The 24,598-nt window shown below is 35.3% G+C and overlaps 1 protein-coding gene across 11 annotated transcripts in view; it reads right to left on the reverse strand.

Moving 5' to 3' along the window:
• Positions 1–24,598, reverse strand: part of BRAF (B-Raf proto-oncogene, serine/threonine kinase) — a 161,370-nt gene that overhangs the window by 11,079 nt on the left and 125,693 nt on the right. For 5 of the 11 annotated variants that reach the window (XM_019945688.3, XM_019945577.3, XM_073810000.1 and 2 more), the window contains 5 exons: positions 20,723–20,769; positions 19,803–19,921; positions 15,879–16,010; positions 9,499–9,633; positions 5,879–6,032 (listed from right to left, as the gene is read on the reverse strand). In XM_019945688.3, the coding sequence (XP_019801247.1) occupies positions 5,879–6,032; positions 9,499–9,633; positions 15,879–16,010; positions 19,803–19,921; positions 20,723–20,769 (587 nt within the window). Of the gene's footprint in view, positions 1–8; positions 4,816–5,878; positions 6,033–7,718; positions 7,781–9,498; positions 9,634–15,878; positions 16,011–19,802; positions 19,922–20,722; positions 20,770–24,598 lie in introns of those variants that run through there. The other 6 variants (XR_012334121.1, XR_012334120.1, XR_012334118.1 and 3 more) reach the window with 4 other exon arrangements.

The raw sequence follows: 24,598 nt of genomic DNA on the forward strand, positions 1-24,598 counted from the left end.
AAAAGCCTCATGGAAACCTCACTGAAAGGTGACTAGCTATATGTTACAAATCTAGCAACGACATCACTAATTTAAAAGTAAAAAAGGCTGTAACCATGAAAGACGACAACTTATATAGGATATTAAGTCTGTAGATAATTTCCCAGTTGGGTTTTACATGCTATGATTCTAATCAAGCTGAAACAGTTCCAATGAACAAAACTTCTCAGTAACTGACGGTAAAACAGTAAGGCTGATTTGTAGAACACTTCCCACCTAAATTATCAACTCATTTTCATTATTATAATGCCACTATTAGGAAGGAAGAAGCAGGAATTATTCTCATTTTGTAAAAGATAAAATTCACAGGTCAAATGATCTGTCCACATCACACATTTGAACGAAGGAAAGGAAGTTCAGACCTCTCCCATTTGTAGTTCATTTCACCTTTTAAACTACCAAAAAATTACTTATAGGCACATGTCAATGAACATTATTCTCAGCATAAAAATGTTTTTAACCACAAAGACCCTCTGAGGTACTGCACTCTTTTGCTTACTGAATTTGGGGGCTTCATGCCTTATTTTTCACCTACTATTTTGTCCACAGCTTCTACTTCAAACTAGGGTTCCTCTTATTAAATACACCACAGTTAATTTCTGGGGGTTGGTTGATAACTGACAGCTATCAGAATTTAGTGAGCCTTAACATCATTTTTCTGTAACATAGCTTCTGATGAGGATCCAAGCAATCATTTATATGAATACACTGTTTAATCGAGGAATAATCTATGTTTTCTGATTGCTGTTCGATTTCAACTGGTGTACCAGAGAACACTGGCATGTTCCAACAAACAATGGATTGCTAACGACTGGCTGACTGAACCCTCAGATTGTATGCTGATAATATTAGCAACTACTCGAGTGTCTATTATAGTATACCAGATGCCTCACTCAACACTATACACATTTGCATCTGATCCTCATAATAACTCTATGAAGCAGGTACTATTACTTCTCTTTAATTTATAGAGGAGCAAGCTGGGATTTTAAGTAACTTGCCAGAAATCTCACAGCCAGAAAATGGCAGAGTTGGAATGTAAAGCCAGGTGCTGACTCCAAAGTCCAAGGTCTTAACAATTAACAGACCCCCTAAATGATTTTCAATAATTAATAATTTGCTTTCCTGTTCTGAATACAACTACTAATTGGACTGCAGACAGCGATACTATCTCTTTCCATCTAAGGATTCCTTTCAACAATTAACCAAGGTATTTTGAGTCAAAAGATCAAGGAAGGGTAAAACATTTATTACCCTTCATATTTAAAGTTAAAAGAACTGGGGAAATTGGCACTGATTGGAAGGAAAAAAAGTCAAATTACTAAGACCCTGGAGAGTAAAACATTTAGAGCATAATCATAGGAGGCTATTATGTTAACAGAGACTCTAGAAATACATAAACATCCTTATTATCTTTGCTTATGGTTTTATGGTTGCTATTTTTTCAGAAGTATTTTAATACATTTCTTAAAAGCAATTTTCGACAGTTTTTATGAGTAGTCACTGTATCTAACAGAACCTAAAACTCCTTAAAGGAAGCCAATGTGAAAACAGGATTTGCTTAACAGAAATCTTTATAAAAAATGGCTAGAATTCATCTATTAAGTGAGAAAATATCAGAAAATGATAAACTCTAAGCCCAAATCTTATATACCATGTTAAAAATAACTTAAAAAAATCTTCAGATGTTTCCTACTCATTATTACAATTAGACACTCCATTTCATTTAACAGTGTTCTCTACAAACTTAAATATTAGCCTTAAAAATACAAACACACAAAACAACCCCCCAAAGCACAAAATCTTGCCAACAAACTCCAAATCAAATACCAATCAAGCAAACACTAAAGATCTCGCTACCAGAGTCTACTGCTTCTAATGGAATGTGGTTCTTTTCATAATCAGACTTCAGGTCCAGGGGGGTAAAAAAAAGACAAAAAGGACTCATAGTTTAGAGAGCAATAAAATAAAACTCCTTCTACATATGTCCCTGAAATCACAGAAAATTTAAGGAAAAGACAGGGTAACAGGAGATGGATCTGCTATTGGAAAAAAAAAATTTCTTTTTCTTGCTTATTCCTCCTTGCATATCAGGAAATCTCTACTATCCCAACTCCTACCCTATTTTATTTGAGGTAAGAGCCAACTCTGCTTGTGTGAAGTTGTTTGAAGTGAAACATCTAGATATTCTGACTTTAAAATAATTTAATTATTAACCAAAAAATCAAGCAGAGGCCAAAATGAAACTTTTTAAATAACCTCCTTTTTGGCTGAGAATAACCTAAGCTCTATTTTCCATTTGACTTTATTAAGGAATGGGGCAAAGAACACTTGGGAAGATCCCAAGATTTCAGACACCTCCAATATCATGCTTTGTTAATTTGAAAGCTAAGGACTTGATTAACTAGTTTTAAGATATTACTAATCACCCTTAATTCTAGAATTAAATGTATTTCAGTGGCTGTTACACATATAATTTGATAAAGAATTCCTTAAAGATTAAATATGCTGTGAAAAATCTAACACGTTATTTTGTACGTAAATAAATCCCTGTCTTAGATGTAGGGGGGCAGTCATTTGAAACTAGAATAAGTCCCATTCTTTTTTTGTGGTGACCTTTCAGGCAGTTTCTAAAGGATGAGGAACATTCTGCCAGAGACACACTGGACTTCTTAAAATTCTTAGAGAAATGATCACAGGAGAGATGAAATATTTAGTAAAAGAAAAAGTACCATAGAAATGTTCAGTAATTCTCAAATAAGACTATAACTGACAAAACGTTTTAGTCATGAAATACTCTTTTCATAACACTTAAAAAAAAAAGGCAGATCATTTCCTTAAATTGAGTGTGATCTACTTGAGAGAAAGGCCATTTAATAAGCAAGTGTGTTAAATAGTCACTATTTTAAAGAGAATGACTTTAACTACTGGTTTAGTATTTAAATGGTTGGTACAATCCTGTAATATCCGAAAACAAACAAACCTGAAGTATTTGAGTTAAATGCTGTGATCCCTAAACTACTTAAAACCAAGAAGACAAACCTCATTCCTCATCACTGACTGGTAAAACTTTTAAAATGTAAAACAAATTTTATAAAATGGCTGCCTTCTGAAGAAGGATATCAACTTTAATGAAAAGATCTGAGGCTTCAGGTTTTAGGAAAGAAGCCGTCAGCTGCAAGATAATGAATGTCCTTCTGTTTCAATTCCTTAGTCAAAAAGATTAACTCTACACATGGTTAGGAAAATAATGTTTTTCTTATTTGGAGAATACATCTAAAACTCAGTATCAAACAGACAAACGGCAACAACAGAAAGGGAAACTACCATGTATCATTCTAATGCTTTCTACTTCTCCAGATCCATGTTATTTATATATTTCACCTGCTCTATTTTTAATGTTCTCCCAATAACATTTCCAGTGGGCCCAATTTGGAAAGAAGAGAATTACTATGCAGTCCTTTGAAGGCATGTTCAAATGTCAATGGGATGGTATTATGCAGTGGTCCCCAACCTTTTTGGCACCAGGGACCGGTTTCGTGGAAGACAATTTTTCCATGGACGGGGTCGGGGGAATGGTTTCAGGATGATTCAAGCACATTACATTTATTGTGCACTTTATTTCTATTATTACATTGTAATATATAATGAAATAATTATACAATTCACCATAATGCTGACAGGAGGTGGAGCTCAGGTGGTAATGTGAGCGATGGGAAGCAGCTGTAAATACAGACAAAGCTTCGCTCCATTGCCTGCCACTCACCTCCTGCTGTGCGGCCCAGGGATTGGGGACCCCTGGTATAATGAGTTTTCTGAGCAGCTCTAAGAGTTTAGCAAATGCCCTCTGGCAAAGGAGACTGGTAAAGAAAGGAAGGAAAAGTGTCAAATGCAGATGTGGGGAGCTGGGTAGTATTTAGTGTGGGTAGTGTTGGGGGGAAAAAAAGAGAGTGAACAAAGAAAGGAAGATAAAAGTGAAGAAAGTATGCTGAGGAATTATGAAAGAGCTCTGTCAATAAAAAGATCCTTTGACTCTTGTGCCTCAAAATGCCCAAACCTTTGAGCATTCCACAGACCAAGTCAATTTGTAAAAACTTTGTTAGCTACATGCTTGCTATTCAATTTGTGAATAAATAAAACCCAATCTAATAGTTACTAATAATCACATCTTTAGCGTCACTGGAAGATTTAGAAATCACACACTTTTATGTTTCTGAATAAGTCACATTCTTTTATGACTTTCTTATTCTCATTTTTTAAAATACAATAAACGTTCTTTTTCACTACTCTTCCTACATTCAAAGTCATGAATTGATTTCTAAAAACATGAATGGCATTATTTATCTTAAGATACCCAAATGGGGGGGCACAAGGTATGCCAAACTTATCACTGAGTGGTTTCCCTGGATGAAATCTAACTTATTCAAATAAAGAAAATATTTCAAAAATTTATTTGTGATACTTACAAGACTAAATTATCACTAAAGTCCTCCCGATTTTCTTCTTTATTGGCTTCCAAGAAGGATGGCATTTATGCAAATGCCATCTGTGTGCCCCTGAATAACCCTGGAACTGTCAGTTATATTTAATATCATCACAACTCCAAACTGAGTAAATGAAGATGTATTTAAGAGGCTGGCTTTGGTCCCTAGGCTGACTCTGAAGTAGAGACGGTGATTTCTTTGATGACAGCAATGCTGCTTCTTTCACTTTTGATTCCCGGTAAGATTCTGGTTCACAGTAAGAATATACTGACTGCCACATTACAGTTATTTTCTACATAAGAAAGTGTAAGCATTAGAAAGCGCTAAACGTACTACACACACACACACACACACACACACACACACACACACACACACTGTGGAATTAAAAAAAACAATTCATACATTCATAATAAGGAGGACAGAGACACACGGATAAGTCATTGCTAATATGCATCATGAGAGGTGAGTATAACCTAAAATAATAATTTTTAAAAAATCCATTACCTGGTTGTTTGGCAACCACAGTTACCTAAAAGAAGAACAAAACAAACCTACAAGTTCTCACAGAATTCTGTGGAACTTTTTGGAAGGAAGAGGAGGCAATGCATTTGTAAGGAAATTCGACTTCTGCATTGTGTAAGACATCCTTAATATATAAAGAAATATTAGCTAAAAATCCAAAGTTAAACCATGTTACTCATGTCAAACATGCCACTCAGCAATATCTCTGGTTACCTGTACCCATAATTTATACTGCTCTAAGGGAATAAAGGACAACTATATTTTCCAAACTGTATTAACAAAAAGAAATAGTTATAAGAAAAAATATTAAGAATAAAAATAAGCTTATTCAATTTTAGTGACTCCTAATTAGACCTGTTCAGTTTACCTTCACTAACACAGCCTAACCTACTGTCAGCTTCCCACCTGCCATCACACACACAGGTGGCAGCGTTGTTCTTGGAGCCCCTAATGGACGCAGGACAGCTAACAGCAAAAGGTGAGTGAGGAAAGTTTAACTGAAGTTTAATAATTAGAATAATCAAGTAAACAAAATAAACTTGGAACGGGAAGTAAAACCTCTGGAAAAGGTACTGTGAATTTTCAGCAATGTCTGAGAACTTCAAAAACCCTTCGATGTTGAAACTCTAATGCTAAGTATGAATTTTAGATTGGCAAAACAATTATATCCAGTCTTTAAAAACATACATGTTCTTTTGTTCACCTTAAAAAAAAAAGAATATCCTATTCAATTTAACAAATATGTAAGCAAACATATGTTCACTTTCCTTTGTCCCTACCGTCCTACACTCTGTCACTCATTTAGTTTGTTAAATGGACAGGAAACGCACCATATCCCCCTGCTTGGATGGGTGTTTTTGGAGAAGCACAAGCATACAGACTAAAATCCTCTGTTTGGAAGCCAGCCCGATTCAAAGAGGGTTCGGATGCACTGCGGTGAATTTTTGGCAATGAGCGGGCCAGCAGCTCAATAGAGGCGAGAATCTAAAAAAAGAAAAAAAGAAAGAATGATGAAAATCTAGGTGGTGTTAATCTTTAAGAGCCCCATCATACTCTACAAGAAAGCATATGAAATCTTATAATACATTGTTTTCACTATTACCTCAAATGCCTGGAAAATAGTAAAGAAACTGATACTTTTCCTTAAAAAGAAGAGAAAATTACCAAACTATTACAGCTTTACTCTCTATAAACTGAATGGGAAAAGTAACCCATAGTTAGCTTTTCTTTACATTTTATAATTTTAGATCATTTGCCAGCCTTGAAACAGTAAATAAAAAAAAATTTAAAATCAATTATATACCTATTTCTCACAGACCACAAGTCCCTTTTGGGGAGAAGATGGAGCATAAATAACGAAAGCACTATATAACTTCATAAACAGAACCATTAGAGCAACTTATTCTTTAAAGAAATTTAGTAATGGGAAATGTCTTACACACACATAATTAAAAACAGGGCCCCAATGACCCAGAATGCCAGCACCACAGGAGTGAGAAGTGACAGATGAATACCCATAAGTGAAAGAAAAGATAGGAAAACTCTACAACTAGACACCAATGCACAAAATGTAGAAATACAGCACATTTTTAAGGTACAAAGAAACCGGTTATGACTCTTGAAGGCATACAGTATGATAATGCATGAAACATACATATAAAAGGCTTGGCACAATGCCTGGCATATAGTAAGTACTCAATAAAACTTTAGCAGCCATTATTACTACTACTATGATTATATACTATATAGTATTATACACATTATATACTACTATTATTATTTTTCTCAGCTACCAAAAATTTTTTTGAAGTTAAACTGTAATCTGTAGAGTGATTAGTATAAGAAGGCAAAGAAGCAATGTTACAAAATTTTTAAAATTATAAGCATAACACACAAATAAAAATTCAAATAATACAGGAAAGTATGAATGCTACCTTCCAGGGGTAACCACTGTTAAGGAGTCTATACTTTCTTCTGGACCTTTCCTATGCATAAACATGCACATATGAAAACAGAGCCCATCCCCTCCCTCACCACCATTTAAAGTGGTATCACAGTACACATTTTTCTGCATTGCTTTCTTTTTCCCTCACTGACATCCAAGCCATCTACAGAGAGATACCTTGATCTTTATGTCTTTAATTTTTCCAGTTACAGTTAACAGTCTTTATCCGGATACCTGTGGGGGCAGATTCTGTAGCATATAGCATAGATTTTCAGGAGTGGAATTACCAGAGCAAAAGGTGTATGTATTTTAAGTTTATGGAGTCTACCAAGTCCTTTCAAAAAAGGTCAAACCAATTTACATTCTTACCAACATTCCTTCCTTACTTCCCAACATTGTACCCAATGCTGGATACTATCAATCTCAGAGACAAAATCAAAATGTATTTCACAATTGTGACTTTGCATTTTACTGATTATCACTGATGTTATTATTCCTAACATCCTGTGCTTAAGTTCATTCCGCATTTGTACTTCTTCTGTGAATCACCAGTGCATATTCTTTGTTGATTTTCCTTTGATTACCTTTTACTTATGGATTTGTAGGAGTCCTCTGTATAGCATAAACACTCTTTATTATACATGCTACAATTATTTTTCTCAGTGTTTTCCTTTCAATATTATTTTTACTATATAGAAATTTTAAAATGTTTAATGTAGTCATACCTGCTAACCTTTTCCTTTATAACTTCTGCATTCTGCCTCTTGCTTAGGAGAGCCTTTCCTACCTTAAGGTTATAAAAATGATTTGTTATTTTATAGTTTTGTTTTTTACATATAAACCTTTAGCCATCTGAAATTTATGTTTGTGTATGGTGTGAAGAGACATCCTGTAATGAAAATTTAAAAATAATACTTAAAAGGGGCAGCTTTTAATAATCTGGAATACTCATATATGTATTTCATTTTCTGATACCATGAAAAGAATAAAATATTACTTATATTAAGAAATATGACCATTTTGTCCCTTTTAATACCATTTGAAAAGTGAGCCTAAGGATATAATCTGCATTATTAATGTACATTAACCACGTTTAATAGGAAACCCTAGCACCTGGAATGTGAAAAGAGAACAGGGTGCAGAGTCCTGCTCACAATGGCCAACAATACCGGTCGTTTATTTTGATGGTCTTAAACCAGTGGTTTTCTGGGTTTAAAAAAACCCAACTCTTCCTCAAAGGAATAGTAACGTAGAATTCCAATATGTAAAACATATAACTACCTATGCAGCCATTCAGCCTCCCCTCCCTGCTCTGGGACAAGCCCCTGAGAGACTTGTTAAAAGCAAAAATTCAATCTTTAATTCTTTAGATAGGGATAAAAGATTCACACATTCCTGTAACACTGACTTCTAAGAAACTGAGCTAGGACTGATAGCATTCACAAAGGACCACATGGTAGCTGAGTTATGGGAGTCAGCACTTCCCACCTGAAAACTGTACTGACTCATTGGGACAGATTTATACAGCGCTATCGTGATTTTTCTAGGCATTATAAAACACGGAATTTATATTACAATATCTACTACAGCTAAACTTTCTAAGACTGTTCAGGTACTTAGTTCCAGTTCATGAGGCTTATGAAAGATTATTAAATTGAGGGCTTTAGCCTTCCAACTTGAAAAGATAAAAAACAATGGAAAGTTTCCAAGAATCAGAGAACGGCAGACAGTACCAACAGTTGCCTTCTCTTTTTGTCCCAGGTAAAAATGCCCCTCAAAAAAACCTAACATTAAAGGGATGCTTGCAACCTGTTTAATTTTACCATCAAGAAGAATAAAAGTAGCAGTGCACAAAGTGTAGTCTGTAGAAAAACTATTTTTATACTAGCACTAAGATATTATTTGCCTTTTTTACTTTCATTATTTTACAAGTGTAAGTGGAGTTTTCAGAGGCTATATAATGTAAGATATTGCAACATAATGAATGCAAAGCAGAGAATCCAGCTATCTTCTTTTTGCAGAGATTTGCGAAAAGTCTAAAACAATGCCACTTTTTTCGAAATTTTTTTGTTTGGGAAAATATAATTATTTTTCATAAAACATTATTTAACATGTAATGGTTTTATTATGTTTAAATAAATTTATAAATAAATATTTTAAAAAGTATTAATTTCTAAAATGGGAATTACTACTTACACAAACAGAAGGTCTTTGGGGTTCTTCAATAATTTTTAAGTGTAGAAAACAGTTCTGAGACCAAAAAGTTTGAGAACTGCTAGACAAAAGCAAAATCTTTCTGAATATTTTGTATTGGGATCCTAAGTTTTTAGGTGTACCACTGTTCAACCTTTATAAAATCACCTTCATGTGTTTACTTATCTGGAGTCTGCACATAATCACATGGAATCCAAATCCGTAAAATACAAACTGTGCTCTAAAAAGTGCTTAAAAATCTGCATCAGAATATTAGTCTGTCCTTCTAGGTAACATAAAGCTTTTTCTTACTTGGGGAAAGAGTGGTCTCTCATCTCTTTTCTTTTTTAGGCACTCTGCCATTAATCTCTTCATGGCTTTTGGACAGTTACTCCGTACCTTACTGAGATCTGGAGATAGATATCCTCGTCCCACCATAAAAATTATCTGGGGAGGAAAAAAAAGGCAAATCATATAACCTTGTAGATAAGTTGAAAAATATATAAACATTGAAAATTCAACAAGCTGTGCACTTATGACATGTACTTTCCTGTATGTACATTACACTTCAATAGAAGGTTAAAAAACACAATGCTACTAGTATTCTGATTCCTATATACCATAGACTGTGGGGAATCAATACTTAATGTGCTGCAAGGCGAAATCTTCATGACCCCTGGACTACTGCAAAGGTCTCCTAACTGCTCCGCATGCTTCCAGTCTCTCCTTATCCAATCCATTTTCCCACTGATAGTAATCATTCTGAAACACAGATCGGGCCTCTTCTACTCAACCAAAATAGTTAACCTTTTTAACAGTTGTTTTGGCATCTGAATTTTAAATTCTTTTGTTGAGGAAACTCTAATGGGGCATTTAGTTATATAAGTCTGAGAACCAGACCCTCCTCCAGAGGGAAGGTAAAGCTACTGGGAACTAAAATTTAATGTTTAATAAAGTAAAAAGCCTTGTCTTCCCTGGGTACAGAGATTTATAATTTTTCTGATTTCTTACATTTCTAATTTTCTGACTTGTGGTTCTTTTGAAAGTGGGCAGAGACAGATGTTAACAGTCTTAGGTGTCATGGAAGAGAGAGGGGTTTTGATCTTACAGGGAATAGGTTCAATAGGGACAGACTAGAGGCTAAGGTGGAGAGAGCCAGTCAGAGATCCCAGGTTACAAGGTAGAACTGATAAATTTTAGGAACAGTCAAGTCTGATATGCTATTTTATGTTATTTCTTGTTTGGTGCTGTAATAACCCTTACTTAACTATAAGATGATTTGCCCAAGCACCACTAAAGTGAAGATGTAAAGTTTAACCTCCTTTCCATCTCCTCTGTCACAACTGCCCTTCTCCCACTTCACAAAAGGCACACCTTTTACCTACATGGAATTTAACTACCGTGCACACTGCGTCAGTGTGTAACACTGCTGAGGGTACCAAAGGGATGCTTCCAAATATTGGTCTAACTGGACGCTAATGAATGGGTAGCAAATCCCTTTGCAAGACAGTTGGTTTCCAATTCTTTGCTTTCAGCAAAATTAACTGAATTGTCAGCTGATTGTTAAAATAATTTTAAATGACAAGTTATTATATAATTTTTGGTATGCTATAGAAATGAGTTCAAATAAGCAGTGATATGGTTATGGTAAAGAACTAATCTTGCCCAAAGAGAGGGCTGGCCTTTGCCTTTGGCTCCTGGGAGGTAATCCCTAAGCCCTTGGAATGTCCTGCCTGTTAAGAGTGCCTTTGTTTATCTGGGAGTCTAAGGTCATGTCAGATAGTCTATGCTATCAATGTGATTCTACAGAGGGGGCTTTAAGTTATATGGTATCAGCTTGACCTCTGTAGAGGCTAAAAACTAAGGTCAACAACAGAGGTGGTCAATTGTTATCTACGTGACTGAGGCCCAACAATAACTCAAGGCTCCAGTGAATTACCCTGGTTGGCAACACTTCCTGCACATTGTCACACATGACTGCCAGGAGAGCTGAGTGCTGGCCACAATTCCACGGGAAGAGGACAACTGGAAGTTCCCTATGTGAAACTCTCCTGAATTCTGCCCTATGTGCCTCTTCCCTTGGCTGATTTTAATCTGTATCCTTTTGCTTTAATAAACCATAACGTGAGTATTAACAACTTTCAGTGAGTTCTATAAGACTTAATGAATTACTGAACCTGAAGGTGGTCTGCTGAACTCTGCATGTGGTTATAACAAAACTCCTGACTTTCCCATATTCTTATTTATTTGAACAATATTCCTCAGCACTTACTTCTTTAAAAATAAAACTAGAAGGACTGACGCTAAGTCCCAGCTTATTCTAGCAAAGGTCATATTTTTCACAAATAAATGACTGAAGAGAAAACAAAAGCCCCATGTTGCTCATTAAGAAACACACTTCCAATAAAATTTTACCTGTTTCTTTATATCAAAACTCATGTTATTTTCATCAGTTATATATTTAATAATTATTAATAGCATAATTTGGAATTAAAAAAGTTAACAGCCTAAAGTCACTGGGAAAAACTTTTTTAGTTCTAAATTTAAGCACATTTTTTTGTTGCAGAGATATAATTTGAATGAGCAATAAAAGGGTTTAGAGCACACAAATATGTTACATTAGGGAAAAAATTCTGTGGAGGAAGTAGGATACAAATAATTTACAGACAAAAAAAGAGCCATGTAAAATTCCAAAAACTAATGAAGAGGTTTTTTATTTTTATTTATTTATTTTGCGGTACGCGGGCCTCCCACTGCCGCGGCCTCTTCTGCCGCGGAGCACAGGCTCCGGACGCGCAGGCTCAGCGGCCATGGCTCACGGGCCCAGCCGCTCCGCGGCACGCATGATCCTCCCAGACCGGGGCACGAACCTGCGTCCCCTGCATCGGCAGGTGGACTCCCGACCACTGCGCCACCAGGGAAGCCCGAGGTTTTTTATTTTTTAAACAAGTGATGATGGTAAGAATCAAATCAGTATGACGTTTAGATTTTATTTGGTACATTTAAAAGAATGATACAACGCTTTTTTTTTTGAAATGTCAATATAATACACTGGAAATTACATTCTTTGCAACTATTTAAGCTTAAAGGAAAGGTCTTTCCTGGATGTAATTCATGGATAGAAAATTCAAGTAGCACTTAACTACAAAATCAATAGCTCAGTTTGAAATTCTGGGACTGGTTATTTTCATTCTCCATCTACAGCCGCACTCCTGGTATCCCTACCCCTTCATTCACTCCTCTGTGTTACTGGAGCACAGGTCTGCTCATCCTCAACATCACCCCCTGCACTGCCTCAACAGAACTGAGAGCACAGCCTGTGTTTCATTCACCTTTGCATCCTTCTATATCTCACAGCTTTTGCATACAGTAGATATCAAAATTTTTTATTAAAATAAAATAATTTGCATGTTGATAAGACACTGGTACTTATTATCATTTTCTGTCTCCTTGAGATCTTGTGCTTAGAACCCAGCCACCATACTGTGAGAAAGTCCAAGGTTCCCGTGAAAAAGTCGTCACAGAAAGACCCATGTCGAGAAGAATTGAGGCCCCTGGCCCTCGGCCAAGACTAAGCTTCCAGCTGACGGCTAACTGGTCACATACCTTCTCAGGTATGTTTTCAAGCCATTTTGGAAGTAGATCCTTTAACACCCAGTGAATCTACCACAGCCAATAATACCATATGAAAGAGATAAGCCTTCCACACTGAGAGAAGCTCAAATTGCAGATTTACAATTTGTCTAAGCCACTACGTTTCTGGTGGTTTGCTATAGCAATGATAACTGGAATTCACGTGAAATAATAAATGTTATGCTATTTTCTTCTAAGATGACACAGCACGTCTGCTCCAATAAAAAAAAAAGCCAATATACCTAGCTTAACTGAGCACATTATTAATCCCAATTTAGTAAAGAAGCTGCACTGAAAGAGAGCAAAACAGAATGATAAAGAGGGGGAAAAAATGACAAAGCAATTTCTCAGACTTTCGGCACTAGGGTAAGTGAAGTAAAAAGGCATGCTACTCTGCAAAGTAACATAGAGGTGGTCATCCCTCAAGGAGCTAAGAAACCTGTTTTAGGAAAGAACTCAATCTTTGTAACTGTTAAGGAATTCTTTAGTTCATTCTCTTATTTTTAATAATTGAAAAAGAAAAGATACCTAGAGAGGTACAGTGGCCAGGTCATGCAGGTCATGAGTCCAAGGTCTGCCATTACATCACACTGCTTTACCAGAGTCCTGCCTTGAATTTACAGGCAAAACCTGCCACCTCAGACTATGGGGGGGTGAGAGTATAGGGGCATGGGTCATTATCATATTATATGGTAATGAAGCAGCTGTCCCATCTCCCATGGAAAAAAAAGAATATTCCTAGATTTTCAAATAGAAGTCCAATCTGAGAGCCATGGAGATCAAAGTATGAGAGAAAGAAAAATCAAATCAAGGAGATGGATGGAACAGTACCTGGGGGTTACTTCACTGAGGATGACTAGAGTTACTGATTCAAAAGAGGGAGTTCCATGGAAAGCGCCACTTGAAGAAAGCAGACTAGAAGGTAATGAAGTAGAATGGGGATGATGGGAAGAGTATATAATTCTTTCATATCCTTTTTCTTCATCAAATACTTGGTTTCAGACTGTCATATTCCAGAAGGCTCTAACTATACTCCCAGAAAGAATTAACTAGTAAAGGCCTTACCCTTCTGTTGGTCACTCACTTACTTCTCTCATGGAGAGTAAGCCCTTGCCACATCATTTATTATACTCCCATGGAGGACAAAGCACCTAAAATGCCAAGAAGTGGATGAGTGCAGAACTCTGGGACGCTTTTTCCATATTTTGGAGACACTACTACTTATTTCCATAATATAACTTTATTATTTCATTAAAATAAACTTATTTACTGACAAATGGATTTCATCCAGATCTTAGGTTCATAAATTTTTATTATTTGTAGTCTCTATGATAAATCAATTAAAACTAAACTAAAATTCCCTCGTAATTCCTCTAGAAGAACAGAATGCATAGGAAAATTAAACACGGCATGGGGTATTATGCTGTATGGTTGAGTTAATAAGACTGTAAAAGGCAGAGCACGTGAAGCTGCTAAATTAGAGACAATCTTGCTCTTCAGACTGCTATCGTCAAATCAATCATCTCAGTGATCTAGGATCTGTCACAAGTACACTAAGTGCAATGTTTCAATGTTTTTATGTTCTTTAGCTACTATCTTGGTCCGTCCTGAATCGAAGTTTCATGGAGGCTTAAAAGATCAGATCATCAGAAGCCAGGTCATAGATTCCTTTTTAACACTTAAAGCTATAATCCAACACTCTAAAGCTATGAAAGTAGTTAGAAAGACCAAACAGCAATTTAAAAAATTAGTTTTATGCTGACTTATGTAGAAAGGCAGTCATTTTTAAAATTCTCAAAATAGAGAATCAAGACCACTGTTGGGTAAGGGCCATATGGTGATTCAATAAGCATATGCAAAGTATATGACAACTTAGATTACTTCTCTGATACCACATGATAGTTATAAGTTCTTAGTGAGAAAGCTACTCAGTATCTTCAGAAAGCTTCAGTATCACCAAAAAGACTGAGAGTTGAACTGTTGACCAAAACACTACTAAATGAAGTAATATATTTATACATTAAAAATTATCATTTCATTAGGTTGGGAGGTTATGATCAAACACATAAAACACTCATGCTTTTGAAGATTCTTTACACTGGTGATTCTCAACTTTGGTATGTATCAGAAACAACTAGCAAACTTATTAAAAATGCAGATGCTTGGACCCACCCCACTGAATCAGAATCTACTCCAGCATCTCCATTTTTTAAACAAATTATCCAGGTGATTCACATGTACATCACAGTATAATGTATAAATATTATTTAATCACAGTTTATATGGTCAACTATTGTTTTCTATTATATTAACTGTAATTGCGGCAATCTCTCTACACACACACACACACACACACACACATGCACTTTTAAAATGTTGAGGTATATGAGGTAATTTCAGTAAAGACAATTCATTTTTCTTGGCCAGTATTAAAAGACTAGGTGAATTTAATATGGCTGGGATCGAAAAGGCAAAGAGCTGCACGAGGCTATACTTTGGAAGGTAAGGAACAGAGAACAGAAACTTTTAGGAAGAGAGAAGTAAAAAATTCCCTCCTACTTGAATTCTCACCACAGAAAAATGAAAGCATGATGTAACAGTCCTTTCATTTACCTAGTTTTAAAAATTTAAGAAGTATGGAGAAATCTTAATAATTTTAAAAGGATTTGATATAAAGAAGTTCAGAGCTGAGGGCCTGGCTCAGAGAGCACAATCTGTGATAGAGTAAAAGGGATAAGTCCAGATGCTGTAGCAGCAGAGCTCATTCTTCTAACTGTGCCATGGTCAAGAGGCATGAGGTATAATCATTATTGCATCTCTAGTTTCTAGTCAGAAGATCAGGAGTTTCACTCCACTACAAGATTTAAGCATGGTATTTCCAGGAAAGGCCTTACATGCTACTATTACTGCCAACAGTATACAAAAGGTTCTAAAACTGGTGACAAAGATCAAGAGATCTATCTTTCATGCTTACCCAGGATCCAATACCTCTTTTCTACAATGAACTGGAGCCTTTCTACAAACAGTAAAATGAACCTCGAGAGATGGTAAATATTTACCTGGTCCCTGTTGTTGATGTTTGAATAAGGTAACTGTCCGGTCATCAATTCATACAGAACAATCCCAAATGCATATACATCTGACTGAAAGCTATATGGGTTTTTATCTTGCATTCTGATTACTTCTGGTGCCTGGTAGAACATAAAAAGAAAAATATTCTTGTTTATTCTTCACATCAACTGAATAAAGACTGAAAACCAAACTATTATAATTCCCAGAACAATGTTTCTATCATTAAATAACCCATGTAATATGTAATCAATTCTCTTACTTATGGCCAAAGAAATAAAACTGATTATGAAAGATAAATTTAAAAAAATGCTCTGTAAACTCTGAGAGAGGCAGTACTAGCTGAGATTCTATATACATTACTAAGATTTTATAATTTTATCAGCTGCCCTCTTTCTGTACAAAATACCATCACTGCCATTTGAATTTTTCCCATGACTTACCCTATCAAGAGTGAGTTCCTACCTTCCATTCCTGATTCAGGAAAGAAATACTAGACCTGTTGTTATGAGATGTTTGGAAGTAGCACAACCACTATGGTAATCACCTTAGAATTTAAGTTTTCCCATTGGTACAAATGATTCTCCTTATCTCAGGGCACCTTAGACAATAAAGGTAAAATTTCAAGACTGATAAACTCAAACTCCTTTCTTGCCTCCAAAAACGGTATAAATATGCTATGGATGCTTTATTAACAAAAGCAATAGACAGTAGGTAGATTTAGTAGAAGATGGTATAAAGAATCTTTTGGCTGCTGCTTCTTGGGCAAAGATACAGATCTAATCATATTTGTTACATTTTTACACATTTCAGTCACTGTATTCTACAGATAGATTTCTTATTAGCTGTTTACATGAAATACAATAAACAGTTGATTAAATCTTAGCTTAAAGGAGTTCTTTCACCTTGCATCTTCTGTATTGTTTCATTTGGAAGAAATTAGAGCAACTGCAGGGTAGTAAAAAAACTTTGTGAAAACATTAACTTGATACCAAAACCAGGACTAACTGCAAAAATGAAAGACCTGGGACAGGATTCTTGGTTATTGGTCACGGTAAGGCAGGTCAGGCTATCTCTCAAGGCAGGCAGTAAGAGCATCCAGCCTCACCTGCAAAACAGACTCACCTGTGCAGCCTTTAACCTCTCAACATCCAGACTACATTCTAGCCCAATAATATACCATCAGAGTCTGGGGATGGGAACAGCTTCAATTGTGAGTTTTTATAGTTCCCCAGATGACTTTAATGTCCAACCAAGGTTGAGAACCACTGATGAAAGATGTGTGGGAGATCCAGATGAGAGTAAAGGATTGCGGGGGGGCGGGGGCATGCAGTGAAGAAGGTTTTATCTATTTGCTTTTGTCATATATTTTATTGATAACTGCTCTTGGTAGTACAGCGCAAAATAAACCACATACAACTGTGATGTAATGAACAAGCCAGAATATAAGAGGCTGGTTATGATACAGACATAATTTTCAAAGCCAGAACACAATTTCTGTGAGGGACAGTGTAAGAACTACCCTTTTAAAATTTAGTTTTATCTCACTGTTGTTGGTAGATCGTTTGATGAAATGTCATATGGGATCTATTTATAAGAAACGCATGATTTATTTTCAATTAATTTAGTAATTTGTAAAAATTTTCACAGAAGTTTCTTTCTTCTTTAAGATATAAATAAAGCAAGGTTGAGAATACTATTGTAAATAATTCAGCGAATTACATAACCTTTGGTTCTGAACAAACTCTTCTCTCCTAGTCTATGGAAATACCATATTTGTTTCTGAAGGCAATATCAACCCAAAAGGATTTTACTCAACAATTAAGTGTACTACTGACTAATCTCTTGTCTTAAAACGCAGCTTGATGGAATAAAGGATGAACCCATCTACCCAGGTATCAACAAAAAAGAAATTAAAAGAAAATATAAACCTTCATGTGTAATAGTAGTCTATAAACTGTATAAACTAAGGTTTTTGGAAAAGGACAAATCTGGAGACTTGACTGAGCCTAACTTTCCCCGCAGTAGTTAAAATAAACACACCTTTAAAACATGTAACAATTGTTTCTTTATAATTGTAGGTTTTGCAATTTCTCTCCCCCTTAGGATACACTGTTATCTTTGTTACAAGGTATATGCCTTAAAGGTATCTGAGATCCAGATTACAATTATTAATTAGCTTCCTGTTTATAATTATTTATTAAAACAAACATATTGAAGAAAAAAATATAGCTAACTCTAATTACTAAACCTGAGAAAATGCATTCAAAATCCACTAGTTCAACCCAATGTTAAAGATGGAGAGACTTGGAGGAGGTCAAGGAACGTGCAAGTTAAGAGTCAAACAGAGCACGAGAGTACAGACCTTCTGACTCCTAGTCCAATGCCGCCCCCTTCCCACCTTGCCACTCTAATGCCAGTTATTATTACAAGAAATCACGGCCAAATTTAACCCTAGGCGTATCTTGACTAATTCAGAATCCTACCTTGGAATTCTCTTTATGGAACTGCTACAGATAAGTTCAGGGAATTTAGGCCAATGTGGCTTTGAAAGCCCTTGCAGCTTTTCTATTTCCAGCAGGGTGTCCCAAAGTCTTACTGCAGATTCAGTTATTTAAAGCTTAAAACTGCACTAAGAGTTTTGGGACACCCTGTATTCAGCTTGGAGCAGATGTTCTCAAACTTTTTGGTCTCAGGACTCTTTTTCAGTCTTAAAAATTATGGACAACCCCAAGAAGCTTCTGTTTATGTGGATTATACCTGTGGATATTCATCATATTAAAACTTAACTGAGAAACTGTTAAAATATTTATTAATTTAAATAACAAAACAGTCATTAGATGTTAACATAGATCACCCATTTTTTTTAATGAAAAGTAACTGTATTTTCAAAAACAAAGTTTAGTGAGAAGAATAGTACTGCAATTCTTTTTTTCTTTCTTTCTTTTTTTTTGCCATGCTGCGCGGCATGTGGGATCTTCATTCTCCGACCAGGGACTGATCCCGTATCCCCTGCAGTGGAAGCGTGGAGTCTTAACCACTGGACCACCAGGGAAGTCCCTGCAATTCTTTTTGACTGGTTTAACAGCAGTCAGCTAGAGTCACATATTTGCTTATGCATTCAATCTGCTCTGATGTGTTGAAGAATATGAAGAAAAATCTAGTTTCACACAGGATGACCTTGGGGACCTCTGACAGGGTCTTAAGGACCCTTCTGAGAACAGCTGGCTTAAGAAAATGATCCTATGCTGCCCTTTTCACAGCCTGCTGAAAGTAACTGCACAGAAGTTTTAGTTCCCTTCTCTTATAACTTATCTTTCTTATTTTCCGCAAAGCAGAAATAGGAATAAAGAAAGAAAGAAAGAGCTATGCAGGGCCCACAAAACTGACAGTGTTAAAAATCTACCTTTCATTTTTCTTTTTGTCTTTCCTTTCCCGGCTGCCCATAATTATACAGTTCTTTCTAGTCTAAAGAAAGTAACTTTCCAATTTAGGCTTAAATAAGATTGTGAAACAGTCTCTCTCTTAAAAGGAGTAATTCTTTTATTGAAACCTTAATAATGGCTGCAGATCACACCTGCTTAAATTGCATACTTTTTTTTTTGAAACCGGATACACAGAACATTCTGAACACAAAATATTTTAAAGAGACAATCTGAATAAAATTTAAACAGTGTTTATAAAATACACTTTTTGTTTGAAATATACTGAAACTGGTTTCATAATATTCTTTTTAAAGATAAAGAAAAAAGTTAAAATCTATTTATATATAAAGTAAGATCAACATTGGTTTTTGTGAATACTGAGAACTATGAAAATACTATATAGTTGAAATCTTCAGTGACTTTCTAATAACTCAACAGCATCTCAGGGTCCAAAAATTTAATTAATGGAGAAATAGCCTCAATTCTTACCATCCACAAAATGGATCCAGACAACTGTTCAAATTGATGGGACCCACTCCATCGAGATTTCACTGTGGCTAGACCAAAATCACCTATTTTTACTGTGAGGTCTTCATGAAGAAAAATATCTGAGGTGTAGTAAGTAAAGGAAAATAACAGATCTCATTTTCCTATCAAAGCAACCATTATGAAAAATTTAGGTAAGAGATCTAATTTCTATAATTCTATATATTATGATATTCTTTAAAGAAGTATAGTACTTCATATTTCCTTTTAAAGTTAATAAATATGTTTTAAAAACAGTGTTATTTGGACTCTGTGACCTGCTTTTAAGATATTTGGTGCTTGAAATGTGGTAGGATGAGGTGAGATGTTTTCCTAAGTTTATGGGAGACATTGAAACTTTCCCATTAGATTTTAGTAATGTAGGCCCAAATATCTTTCTGGCACTGCTGGGAAAGCTGTAAAGGCTCTTCACTGGAATGAAGGAAGGCAACTGGCAGACAGGATCTTAATTTGGGCTTATGGAAGACGAAACGTTACGTTTTTCTCACCTCATTGTTATATAATGTAGAGCCTTCAGTTACATCTCAACTACCACTGAGCAAGGTCAGAGCACTGAAAGAAACTAGTAGATAGCTACAAAACTATGCATCTTGTAGTGCTTATAGAACATAAACAAGCAAGCAAAGAGTCCTACTATCATAATGACTTGATAGGTTTTTTTTGTAATGGTCAATTGTTCAAAAACCAAAAGCAGGTTGTAGTACCTTGTACTACTATACTCTTGTGTAAACCCATTTATTAATTCCCTTTACAGTGTATTATTGAACTTAGCATGAAAACTGTTTTTACATAATGTGAAGATAAAATGCAGGAGAAAAGGTCAGGATGTTTTCAAACTTCGCAGACAAATTCAAGAAGGATACTATTACTCTTGAGGTCTCTGTGGATGATTGACTTGGCGTGTAAGTAACTGAAAAACAAAACATCATTTTAACCTGAGTAGAGCTAAAGACTCTGGCCTCAGTATCTACAGAACACATTTAGGGGTATAAATAAAGATTTATTTAGAATCATGATACAACTGCAAACTGTACATAACCCCTTTAAATAAGAAATAGTAAAATAGACTGCAAGTGAACTAAGGATTTTAGGACCATATTACTATTATGGTACAACCAAAATCTTTTCTATTGAAAGACTTTGCTTTATCTTTTACTATTTACCAATACAAACCTTCCACTCCAGTCAAGCCTATTTATCCAGGTCCTTTAAGTATACCTTGGTATTTAATCCCACCTCTGTGACCAATGCTCCCCTCTCACACCAAATTAGCTTTCATTCTATTCTCTACTGAATCATACTTATTCTTTAAGATTCAATATACATTATGACTCCTAAGTGAAGCTTTCCCAAGAGTCAACCACAAGTGATCTTTCTTTCCCCTGTTCAGTTATGTAGTAATTATATTAACAGTTTGATTCATGTATTTTTTTCACCTGACTATGTTCATTTTCTATTTGGAATGTAAACTCCATTTGATAAAACTATTTTTAAAAGTAGAATTATATATTCTAAAAAGACCTTCTTAAAACTAGTGATGTGCTTACTTTCTAATGTAATGGACACAGTGAATCTATTTCAAAGTCAATGGTAAGTTTAAATCATCTGATACCCCTAAAAACTGTCTTAGTTGAATTGATTGAGGGAAAGAGCTGTGTCTAGTTTATTTCTGTTTATCCCCAGTGCCTAGTACAGTGCCTGGCACGTGGCAGGTATTCAATACATATCTGTTGAATCAACTACGATAAGATGCATATAATGTCCTAATCAAGGTTATTTTTCTTCATTTAATACTGGAAAGAACAGACATATGAGACTTCTGAAATCTAACAATGACTGTTAGGAAATAAATTTTGCCTTAAAGTAAAACCTTAAAATTCAAATGATATAATCAAAATTATGTAATGAACACTGTTAAAAATGAAAGATTTGCAAATAATTAAGTTTATTATTTATGCTTTCTCAATTAAATTTTAAACCTTCAATTAAATTTTCTCATCCAGAGATCAAGATCTCGAAATTTTTTCTCAGACCAAATTTTCATTTAAAATTACTTGTTTATACAAGTAACTCCTTCTCCTCCAATTACTCTTACATGATACTGTTTACTTCCTTCACAGCATTTATCACAATCTGAACTTATCTTGCTGTTATGATTTTTTAGGCCTAGCGTTTGATATACTACATCACACTGTCACTCTTCCATTGAAAAAAAACATGATGTCACAGGTCTCATTTGCTTAAAAAGTTCTGCAGTGGCAAACAAAGGTAAAAAACAGATGGAGAAAAATGAGTCTCAATCAAAAGCTGTTCCAAGATGGGGAGACCTTATCCTCATTAGAAAGAAAAGGGGACAGGTGATGGTGCTGGCGGTGGAGCTCAGTGCTTCAGTCTGGTATTTAGTGCACAGATAAGGTGTTGGTCTTTGAAAAGACATTCTGTCTCCTTTGAAATTAAAAACAACAATAACAACAAATGGATGGTATGCATGAGAATACGGAGGCATGATGAAGTTATAAGATGGGAAGATAAAGGTATTTCTTGATGGATAGTGTCAATCCTCTCAACAAATCTGATACAAAGAAATACAGCAAGAATAAGGTAGACAGAAATGTAACTAGAGGGCTGAAGACAGAAAATTTCTGGCCAAGAAAGTACTAGGTAATTAACAAGATATAAATATGATGGCTGAGCTAGTGATATAACCATAAACAGCATAAATCTATTATAGGCCAAAGTTGCATATAGCTGCAACTTGAAATAATACTACTTTATTCTTGTGTAATCCTCTATTGTTTAGAAATTGCTTTACTAACTTATATCTCATTTAATAAACTCTTTCTGTAACACTTCTATAACAAAAGCAGCAAAAGAACAGAAATCCAGGTCTATATAATGGAAGGTTGGAAAGAAAAGAGACTTAAATTCCCCAGCTGGAAAAATGGGATAGGTATCATACCTCAATCCCTACATAATATTCCAGAGTAATTACTACCCTAAATAATTATATTATAGGCTGACACGAAACCATTATTTCCTAAGCACCAACCAGTTACAGTGGAAGACGCCAAAAACCACATAACTGGTTGAGGGTAAGGAAGGGAATAAGAATAAACTGACTTTGCTACAGATGATGCAAAAATCTATCCATTACATAGGACAATTAAATTGGACCGCCTTCTTACCTTTCGAAGATGTTAAGTAGAACCTTATAAGTTTATAAAAGTAGCAGGAAAGAAAAAACATGCTATAAACTAAATGAATATCATTCTCTTGATAGGTTTCTGTTAGGAGTCTCCTTCCTTGTAAAAGAAAAAGTGTCCATTTACAGACTCAATTTAATCTTAAAGCTGGCAAATCATCCAGTAAAATTTGTTCTCTACACTGCTTCTTCCAAGGTCTTATCCAAGATTCAGCTTTTCAACATTCTTTTTAGACCACAATATGATGCCCCGAAAGGAAATACAATGCTCTAGATTTGATCTGATCAACACAAACTAGAGTGAGATTCTCATCTTCATCCTCCCCTTAAATGTAAGACCTGAAACCATAAAACTCCTAGAAGAAAACATAGGCAGTAAGCTCCTTGACATTGGACTTGATGACAAGTTGTTTGTGTCTGACACCAAAAGTAAAGGCAACAAAAGCAAAAACAAACAAGTGGGACTACACCAAACAAAAAAGCTTCTGCACAGCACAGGAAACCACCAACAAGATGAAAAGGCAACCTACCAAATGGGAGAAAGTATTTGCAAATCATATATCCGATAAGGGGATACCCAAAAAATATAAAGAACTCATACAACTCAGTAGCAAAAACCCCAATTTAGTTTTAAAAATAGACATTTTCCCAAAGAAGACATACAAATGGCCAACAGGTACATACATGAAAAGGTGTTCAACGTCACTAATCACCAGGGAAATGCAAATCAAAACCACAATGAGATATCACCTCATATCTGTTAGAATGGCTATTATCAAAAAGACAAGAAATACCAAGTGCTGGCGAGGAGTAAAGGGAATACTTATGCACTGTTGGTGGGAATATAAATTGGTGCAGCTGCTATGGAAAACAGACTGCAGGGTCCTCAAAAAATTAGAAACAGAATTACCATATGATGTAGCAATCCCACTTTTGGGTATATATATATCCAAAAAAATTTAAATCAGGATCTCAAAGAGTTATTTGCACTCTCATGTTCACTGCAGCATTATTCACAACAACCAAGACGTGGAAACAACCTAAGCGTCCATGAATGGATAAAGAAAATGTAACACACACATACATACACACAGGAATAAGCCATAAAAAAAGAAGGAAATCCTGCCATTTATGACAACATGGATGGATCTTGAGGGCATTATGCTAAGTGAGATAAGTCAGAGAAAGACAAATACTGTATGATCTCACTTACATTTGGAAAAACAGAACAAAAACAAAACCCAAATTAATCTTCATCTTCCTTACAGCGGGAAAAAATGTTTATTGCACCAGCCATTACTATTATGGCAGCCACAGTCACTCAACTGACTCCTATTAAAATTATATTCAATTACAACCCTAGAGAGTTGTTGTTCTTGCGTTGCTCCTACAAAACCATTTCCCTCATCCAACATTTGTATACTTCTCTTTTTTGGACTTGGATAAGACTTCATATTTTGTAGACATGACCTATAATTTCAGCTTATTAAAATGTTACTTTTCACTAAAAAATAAGTTATAAAAGATCAGCATGCTA

The sequence above is a fragment of the Tursiops truncatus genome, chromosome 9 (assembly GCF_011762595.2).
Source record: "Tursiops truncatus isolate mTurTru1 chromosome 9, mTurTru1.mat.Y, whole genome shotgun sequence".
NCBI lineage: Eukaryota > Metazoa > Chordata > Mammalia > Artiodactyla > Delphinidae > Tursiops > Tursiops truncatus.